Source organism: Ictalurus punctatus, chromosome 13 (genome assembly GCF_001660625.3).
Source record: "Ictalurus punctatus breed USDA103 chromosome 13, Coco_2.0, whole genome shotgun sequence".
Classification (NCBI taxonomy): domain Eukaryota; kingdom Metazoa; phylum Chordata; class Actinopteri; order Siluriformes; family Ictaluridae; genus Ictalurus; species Ictalurus punctatus.
Genome location: NC_030428.2, coordinates 4,174,683 through 4,184,686, shown reverse-complemented (window position 1 = coordinate 4,184,686; position 10,004 = coordinate 4,174,683). Strand labels below are relative to the sequence as shown.

The 10,004-nt window shown below is 38.4% G+C and overlaps 1 protein-coding gene and 1 long non-coding RNA gene across 2 annotated transcripts; one reads left to right on the top strand and one right to left on the bottom strand.

Annotated features, from left to right (window-relative positions):
• Positions 1-43: 43 nt before the first annotated feature.
• Positions 44-1,440, bottom strand: LOC128634530 (uncharacterized). Its single transcript, XR_008397726.1, has 4 exons — positions 1,366-1,440; positions 1,085-1,206; positions 508-624; positions 44-99 (listed from the first exon to the last, which is right to left on the bottom strand). It is a non-coding gene; the product is annotated as an uncharacterized LOC128634530 (long non-coding RNA).
• A 4,102-nt stretch (positions 1,441-5,542) lies between these two features.
• LOC128634534 (uncharacterized) lies at positions 5,543-9,386 on the top strand. Its single transcript, XM_053685171.1, has 2 exons — positions 5,543-5,743; positions 5,847-9,386. The coding sequence occupies exon 2, from the start codon at positions 6,102-6,104 to the stop codon at positions 9,384-9,386; it is 3,285 nt and encodes a 1,094-aa protein (XP_053541146.1). The 5' UTR covers positions 5,543-5,743; positions 5,847-6,101.
• The last annotated feature ends 618 nt before the right edge of the window (positions 9,387-10,004 follow it).

Here is a 10,004-nt window from a genome sequence, read left to right as displayed (position 1 = left end):
ACCTACTCACACACAAGTTACACACATTAAAAAGACACAGACACCTTGAATATGGAGTCCAGCTGTTTTCTGCTGATGTTTGATTTCTTCTTTTGTGGTCTGTGAACAAATAAAACACAAGATGTAATATAGACTATATGTATTCATAGCTGCACAACACACTAATACATACAGAGACAGATATTTAACACTATCCTCTTAACACAATACACTGATTTCAGGGTTTCCTCACTGACACTAACATGTTTATGAATAAAATAGTGATCTAGTCATTAATGTCCCAGGTGTAAATGTTGTTGTGTAGCACCACAGACCCTCCAGCTCAGGGACTGCAGGCTGAACTGAACTCTTAAAGCAGTTTTCTCACTGCCAGTCCGAGAGCTGCAGCACTGCACACTTTAGCGTTTTACTGCTTCAACACCTGATAAAGCTCATGAAGGGCTTCATAATGAGACCAGTGAGTTTGATCAGGTGGAACACTGCTGTAAAACACCTCATTGTACTGACCTCACATCAGGAGAACTGGCTCTGTTTCTGAAGTGAAATGGATGCTTCATTGACTGGTCACTCTTCATGGACACACAGCTGGGTTCTGGTGAGTCTGATCTCTTTCCCTCCATCATTCTGTAATTAGAACAGAAATATCAGCAATAATTCATACTCTGCTGTCTCAGCACTGTTACACAATGTGTTCATCATTAAACACCAATAATTCCATCTTTTTAATTCAGCTACAGTCTGCACACTTATTCAAACAGGAGACATGCCTCATACCTCAGGAATCACACTGATGTCAGGAGTCCCAATCACAGATAACTGACTCAGCTGGGTCTTAAAGCCTGTAGAGTTCACCGACTCAAAGCCACACTGCTCTTCTCCTCCACATTACACAGTCCTTTTTACTCTTCTTTCAGTGAATAATTTCTCTAAACTGTTCTTCGATCAGATCAGTGATATATTCACTGCTATTAAACACCTTAAACCAAAGTTTAGTTCCTCTGTAAACTAGTGAGTGTTTAGAGATACAGATCTGTTCCCATGAGACGGTGTGTGTTTATTGCTGGTGAACGTAAAAGTAACTCACCTCTCGTCTTTCTTTAAGTCCTGTTCTCCAGACACACTCATGTTGGAGGTCATGTCTCCTTCTCCAGATTACAGCAGGACACACGTTTACTTCACTCCAACATCGGTGTGTTAAATCAAACCCTGTATCAGCACAGAGTTCACTTATAGGAAATAGTCACGGTATCAAGTCATAAAACAACCTGTGTACATTCAAACCTCAGTACAAACCCACAAAACTCTTCTGCATCTGGTGTACATTCAGTGTGTTTATATATTATAGCTTTAGATTTAGATACTCACTGTGTTTTTACTCCTGAAATGGTTTATTTTCCCCTCGACACAAAATGGAGCTGTCTAGTTTTACTTTTACTGACACCATCTAACTAGTTTATCTGGTTTATTCTGCAGAGCAGGAAGGGCCGTGGTGTATGTGTGTGTATGTGTGTGTGTGTGTAAATGAACAATATTTAATGGTAGATTTTATGTGATTCTGCAGTAAAACATTAAATTATAACAGCGCATTTTCACATGCTACGAAAGATTTTATCTTCAAAGTGGGCGTCTCCGATCTTTTAATTTTGTAATTACAGCATAGAAGATAATCCTGGAGGTGCAACTGTTTCCAATATAACATGACCTGCTGGTGAAGCTGCGATCATTTCATCAGTAAACATTGAATATTGAAATCATATTGAAATTTAATCCCTCCCAATTTCTTAAATATTTCTCTGGGAATATGGAACCAGAATTTGATGTTGTTTCGGAAAGGTTTTAACCAATTAAATTTCAAGGTCCCATTTATACAATTAAAACCGATGGCTTGTAGGCCTCCATCTTTAAATTCTTCGGTCATCTCTGCTCTCTTAATGTAATGAATTTTCCTGATCTAGATATAATCAAAATCAACCTGATTGATCTTTATTTATAGCTCTACTTTGAGTAGGCAAGATAGATAAAATACTCAACCCAATAAGCGAATATCTCTTAATAACTATGAGCAATGTTCATGTACTTCTTGTTCATGTTCGTGTATTCATGACTGTTTTTTGATCATTTTGTGAACCAAACACCAGTGAAAGGCACTTTTTTTTCTTCTTTTATTTGAAAGTGACATTGACAGAACTTCACAAATAATAAGAAATACATAACACTGTCAAAATGGGAACAATATGAATACATCATGTGACATTGGCGATATAGAGGATATAGGAAAATATCTGTCAATAGACATGATTCATTATTCTATTTTCTGGTCCTATGATATGTATCACCATATGACACAGCCCTCTCTGCACTGAGGGACACACGTGAGAGAGAATAAGGACACTGTCACACCTAGCTTGTTTGGTTTTTACTGATCAAACTTTCTCTTTAGATTGGATCTGTAGGGATACAGCCGTATACTGGTGATGACCGCAGTATGAAAATTGACGGCTATAATACAGGTAACATTTACTTACCTACTGCATTGAAAAAAAGTAACCGGACGGATGATCTCACCTGATCAACTTGCTACACACACACACACACACACACACACACACACACACACACAGACAGTGGAGTAAATGTTAGAGAGAGGTGAGGCTGATATCAACATCTGATGGTCTCCATCCTCCCCTGATAAAGAAAGTAAAATCAGCAGTGTGGGATTAGTTTACATGAGAATGAAAGAGGATTGTCCTCGAGGACAAATATCCAGTTGGCAAAAACATAATAACAATCCCTCTGTGCAGATCAAGGGATATGTCCAGTTTATAATGTTAATCCCTAACAAAAAATGTGTGAGCATTGCCATTGCGCTGTATACGTCAGCCAAATATCCAATCACATCAGCCATTTATCCAATCACTTCAGCCATTTATCCAATCACACCAGCCAAACCCAGAGGAAAAGAAAATTAGAAAAGAGCTCTCAAAAACATCTCATGTATTTCTCCTAGACAACAATGAGGTCTGTGTGAAACCAAAACGAGATTATGGCTTATTTCTCCTGTTTCTCAATTTTTTGTCCTGGAGAAAAATAATCATAAAATCTCAAAGTAGCCTCCTTTTAAGTTTCAAAATAGATCTCACCAAGCTCTCAAATAATTCTCAGATTGTCTCAAGTTTGGTGCGTCTTTTTGATCTCTGGCAGAGAAACCAGAGAGCTCTCTCTATGATCTCAATCTATTCTCATCCCAGTCTAATTTGTGCATCTCATGGTCAGCTCAGACAGCACAAATTAAGATCTCCAACACTTTCTCATCCAAACTTAATGGTTTCTTAAAAAAAAAAAAAATCATAAAGAAACTCAAATACATGGTCCTCATTGTAATGTATTTGATATGCTTGTGCATGACAAAAACAAACTTCCAAGACATTTTAAATATGTTTTGATATTTACATGGTGAAAATTGGGGTTATGTAATGCAGACAAAAGCAAATCTAAATATTTTTCACTGGATATTTCAACATCAATAATCTAACAATATTATTTGCTCTTAAATAGGACATCGACATTGGGAAAACAGCTTATTAGTAACGAGGATGATAATCAGTTAGAGTCTATCATTAATATCACTCAGCTCCAAGTGTCTTTCAGTTTCAGAAAATGATCACTTTCTTGTAATGCAGCCATTTAGACAAGGAAGACAGTATTTTAGCTGTATCAAAGCAAACCTGACAAAATCTCAGAACTGACTCATAACTGGTGTAAATGTAGTATATTCAGGAAGACAAGGTATTCCTTCAGTGCAATAGTCATCTGGCCTCCACTTTGATTCTAGAAACCAAAAGAAGAAAAATGTTGTAATACGAGAGAAGATAGTTTGTATATATTGTAACCCTAGTTTTGACAGGTATAGGTCAAAGGTCAAAAAGATACACATTCTAACTCTCTATATCTAGATCAAAGGTCATGATCATAAAAATATGAATAGTTATGTTAAATCTGGATCACATCCATTCGTGACCATATATGGTGCTGCCATGTGTGTTTTTCCGCCCCACACGTTGCGCACACCTGGTACATCTTTTCACATAGAATATGAAACTCTCTGTGGTAGGACATAAAAATATATATAGTTTTGTTAAATCTGGTTCACATCCAAATCGTGACCATACCTGGTACGACCATTTGTTCCCCCCACCTCACCCCACCCCACTCCACACACACACAGACACAAATTGCATAGTCATGTTTTCTCACACTCTGTGGTAGGTCATCGACCATGTGTCGTCGTCCCCCCCCCCACACAGACAAAAGTTGCATAGTCATGTTTTTCCTCTTCACATAGAATATGAAGCTCTCTGTGGTAGGTCATAAGAATATATATAGTTTTGTTAAATCTGGTTCACATCCAAATCGTGACCATACCTGGTACGACCATTTGTCCCCCCCACCCCACCCCAACCCCTCCACAACCCCTCCCACACAGACAAAAGTTGCATAGTCATGATTTTCCTCTTCACATAGAATATGAAGCTCTCTGTGGTAGGTCATAAGAATATATATAGTTTTGTTAAATCTGGTTCACATCCAAATCGTGACCATACCTGGTACGGCCATGTGTATCCCACATTCAAACAAAAATATCACACACACACACCCACACACACACACACACACACACACACACACACACACACACACACACAAACACACACACACACAAACACACACGTGCATGTACAGACAAACGCATGCATACGAACCTGCTTATAAAAGTCGAGCATCCCTCTAGGCTTTATAATACTCTGTACTTAGAACAACGTGTGCGATCTTACAACATGGCTGATGTTTGTCCTAACGCGCCGAAAAAAGCTCACCCTTTTTTGGGAAGAATAGAAAAAATGTTAGAACATGAAAAGATTCAATATTGGGTAATGTCAAACGAATGTACAGCCGGGTTTTTTTTCGATGCAGAAAAAGGAACCCGAAAGACACCCGTTCTGATGCATTCCCGAGCACAAACACACCCCCACACACACACACACACACACACTCGAATGCATACGAACCTGTTTATAAAGTCGAGCACTTCGAAAGTTTTAACAGCGGAAAAGGTTCGACCGAATTTCCAGAGTCAGTTCTTCACTACTTCGAAAGTTTGAACATCGGCAAAGTTCAACAGAATTTCCAGACCCCATGGATTTCTCGGCAGGTAAAAATTTGTATTTTATTCAATTAATAGTTAAATATAAATTGAAATACAATGTTTATGTAATTATCCAGTAGGCAATGATATTGATATAAACTTAGAACTAATCATTCTGAGTACAAAAATCATCATCCTTATCTGGTCATTATGTAATCTGGTACGATACTTTATCTAAAATGTAAATATTCATTACATTTATATTACAGTGCAAGACCGAGTTAAGCTCATCTGTTTCTAGTGTATAGGTAATTAAAATTTGTCTCTTAGATCTATGTAGTGATCTAAAATGGGAATGTTAAGTTATTAAAAGTATGTTTTACTGTTTTATAGACAGCTTGGTGATTATTCCTGATGATGAGATTCCCGAAACAACCACTCAGGACCTTTTGAATCTGAGTTCCACACGTAAGTCAAAACATAAAATTGTGAATGTTTCATGCTGTAAAAGTCCTTCATACGTGAATATAACATTGTTTGTATCATATTCAGAATTTGAGGGAAACGTGTCTAACAGTGATTACGACGGAGATATTTCAGGTGAGTTGTAGTATATTTACCTTCTATTTACACAGCACAAAAAAAAATAAAAATAAATAAATAAAATAAATAAAAGCTCTTTAACATGTTCTGTGACTTATAGATACGAGTGCTACAATAGAAGACCAAGAGGAAATCATCTCGGAAACCGACATTCAACAAGACATCGAACTACAACAGATCTGCGCAGTGTGGCGTGAATTCTTCGAAGCAAAGACTGATTTATTGGAAAACTTTGGACAGATTGATTATACACTTGAATCTGGTCGAGGTACAGATTTTATCCCATTACTGTACAGCACGCTTGAAAATGTGAATAGATGTCTCTCAGTGAGCATAAAGTTGATTAGAAAATTGTATGATAGATATGGCGCAGAAACGACTGAAATGCAGTTCGGATATGGAGATTAAAAAAAAGAGAACCGAAAATTCTCCATTATCGCATGATTTCTTTTATGACGGAAACCAGAGTTTTTCAAATGATTCGCACACACCCCTGAACCCATATTTAACTGAAGCGATCAACAGGCTGAACGAAAGTTTAATACCGTCACACCAAGTCGTTAGTGAGAGACCTAATCAGAGTCCAAATCACGTCGTATCAAACACAACGGTAACGCCGATTAATATATTTTCTGAATTAAATCAATGTCTGTTAGAGTTACATAATAACCTAAATGAACACGGTCATTCAGTACAAATAAACCCTGATCTAATCGATGCAGTCAATCAGTTGAATGAAAATTTAAGATCGTCAGAACAGAACAATACTCAAAATGAAAACCCCAGACGAATTTCCAGTCAAACTGTATCAAGTACGCCGGTCACGTCGCACGACATATTTTTCGAATTAAATCAATGTCTGTTAGAGTTACAAAATAACCTAATCGAACAAAGAGAATCTTTGCAGATAAATCCATGTTTAATAGACGTGGTGAATCAAATCAATGAAAATATGTCATTACCTCCCGTTCAGAATATCGTCTCGACTCCAGAAAACGCTCAGGAACCTAGTCCGTTATCTTCTCATGATATGATACACGAACTTAATCAAAGTCTTATGAGGATAAATGACGGTCTTGTTAACTTAATCGAAAACCCTGACAATATTGCACAAAATTCGGAAAACGATAATGAACGCAACCGCCCAATGGAAAACATACACTCACCTAATACCCAAGATTCTCAAATGGAAAACACACATTCGCCCGATACCCAAGATTCTCAGATGGAAAACTCGCCCGATATCCAAGTAGAGCAAGAGGGTGATGGATTAGATCCTAATATTAGAATAATTAATAGGGAAAGATTCAACAACACTGAGATTAGGAGAAGAGTGAATTTTTCTTCTATCGCGAACGTTGACAGCTTTGCAGATTTTTATAATTATGTTTTAGAGATTTTAAACAGCGCGATTGAAATCGCTAACAATTTAATTTCTGCCAAGGATGTAGTCACCGTTGAAATTAGAGGTGATACGATCAATGTTTCATCACGCGTTCAATTAGACAATGGTGTCATCGATTTAGGTTCTTTTCTGACCATGCTCGAAAATGCAATTCAGAGTAAACGTGAAATTTTTACCGATAATACCCTTGAAATAGTCGTCCAAATCGTTCGACCACCTCGGGGCGGTGGAATTAGAAGGAAAATAGGCCATATATTCAAATCAGAAACCTTGCAGAAGAAAATGCAGCATCTATACATTTTTCACAACAGAGACAACATGTGCTTCGCCTTGTGTGCTAGCCAACTTTTGAATCGTGAAAAAAATGATTTTGAAACCGAACAAATCGCTAGAAAATTACAACACGATGTGGGATTATCCGTAAACACCGCGGTCAGCTTCGCTGACGTACCAAGATTTGAGAGACATTTGAATTGCAAAATCGTAATCGTACACTGTTCTGCTAGCAAAGCCGGATACTCTTTCTTTCAAACTAGCAAGACTCCCCACGAAAAAACCATTTACTTGTTTTTACATGACAACCACTATTACGGGGTTAAAAGTATCAACGGACTTTTAGGAACGAGTCATGTTTGTCATTTCTGCCATTCGGGGTTTGACGTTTTATGGAAGCATAAATGTGCTTATAGCTGCAACGTTTGTCACGACCCCGATTGTTACAAACACCCTAAGAATGTTACTAAATGTCCAGAGTGTCAGAGACTGTGTAGCTCCCAATACTGTTTCGAGAGGCATAAAGCAAAGATTCAATCGCACAAAGGCGAATATTCTATGTGTGAAACGGGATTCTACTGTGGTAAATGTAAACGTGTGATAAGGGATAATCCTTCTAATCGAGAGAATCACGTATGTGCCCATTCGAAATGCATACTCTGTGGCCAAAAACTCGATGAGGATATCGAGCATAGATGTTTTATACAGAGGGCCAGGAAAGAAAGCGAAAATACGGATTATGTGTTTTACGATTTCGAGACTAGGCAGGAAACAGGAACACATGTAGCTAATTTCATATGCTGTATTGATTTTAAGGGTGAGGAGTGGGTGGCTGAAGGGGATGATTGCGTCAGTGCCTTCTTTAAAAAGTTTCGGTGTAATGCATACCACGGATACAAGTTTATAGCCCATAACGCTAGAGGGTTCGATTCATACCTTCTGTTAAACCATTTAGTGAAAGAAGGAATCACACCCGAAATCATAGCACAAGGCGGTAAAATTTTGTGTTTCATCGATACCGCGTTTCGTCAGTCCTACATTGATAGTCTATCGTTCTTACCCATGAAATTGAGTAGCATCCCAAAAGCCATGGGTTTTTCGGAAAGCAAGAAAGGCTATTTTCCCCATTTCTGGAACACCGTAGAACATCAGGATTACGTAGGGCCGTATCCTGACCCTAAGTTTTACGGTGTAGATGGCATGATGCCTAAGGATAGAGAAGAATTCTTTAAGTGGTACAGAACGGTTTCTGACAAAGTGTTTGATTTCAAGAAAGAGATGGCGGAATACCGTGTGAACGATGTAGAAATTTTGAGAAAGGGTTGTATAGCTTTCAGACAAGAAATTCTGGATAGTACAAAGGTCGATCCTTTTAAATGCATAACGATCGCATCTGTGTGCATGAAAATCTTTAGAACCAACTTCCTGCGTAAAGACACTTTAGCTATTCCGCCTCTTGATAATTACATCACCACTCAGAAATCTTTCTCAACACCTTCCATACAATGGCTCGAATATGTTTCAAAAACGCAAAACCTACCCATTCGCCACGCGTTGAACGAAGGTGAAGTCAGGTTCGGTAACTATTACGTAGATGGTTACTGTGAGGAAGGGGAAAACCGTAAGGTTTTTGAGTTTCTTGGGTGTTTTTATCACGGCTGTGAAAAGTGTTTTCCCTCAATGACCCCGCATCCTCTTACCAAATCAAACGCAACCTTCGGAGATATCTGTCAAAAATCGATGGAGAGAATTAAGAATTTGCAAGACACTCTCAATTTGCAAGTCACTCTGATGTGGGAACACGAGTGGAATGAAATGAAGAAAAACGACAATCTCGTGCAAAATTTTCTAAAAGACTTTGACTTTCCTGAGCGTTTAAACCCTCGAGATGCTCTTTACGGCGGTCGAACAAACGCGTTAAACTTGCATTATGTAGCTCAACCCGGTGAGAGAATCTCTTAACTTTACATCGCTTTACCCATTTGTAAATAAGACAAAGACATACCCGATCGATCACCCTATCATCATTTATCGTGACTTTCAACCTCTGAAAAATTACTTCGGTATCATTAGAGCAAAGGTATTACCACCTAGGGGTCTGTGGGCACCTGTTCTACCATTTCGTGTAAAAAGCAAACTCCTCTTTCCTCTATGTAGAACGTGTGCCGAACATCAGTTAAAACATTGCGATCATACGGCTCAGGAGAGAGCTCTTATCGGAACATGGGCATCTATCGAAATTGAGAAAGCCGTCGAAAAAGGTTACAAAATTCTAAAAGTGTTTGAAGTGTGGCACTTTCCTAAAAGGTCTGATAAGCTTTTTACGAGATATATTAAAATGTTCCTCAAGACCAAACAGGAAAGTTCAGGTTATCCGTCCTGGGTCGTTGTTGAATCATCTAAACGTGAGTACATTCGCAAATATGAGGAGAACGAAGGGATTACGTTGGATCCGAAATTTATCACTGTTAATCCTGCCAAAAGATCCGTGGCTAAACTCGCACTAAACTCGTTGTGGGGTAAGATGTGTCAAAGACCAGACAGATCTAACACGACCTTAATTCGAGATCCTGCCGAGTT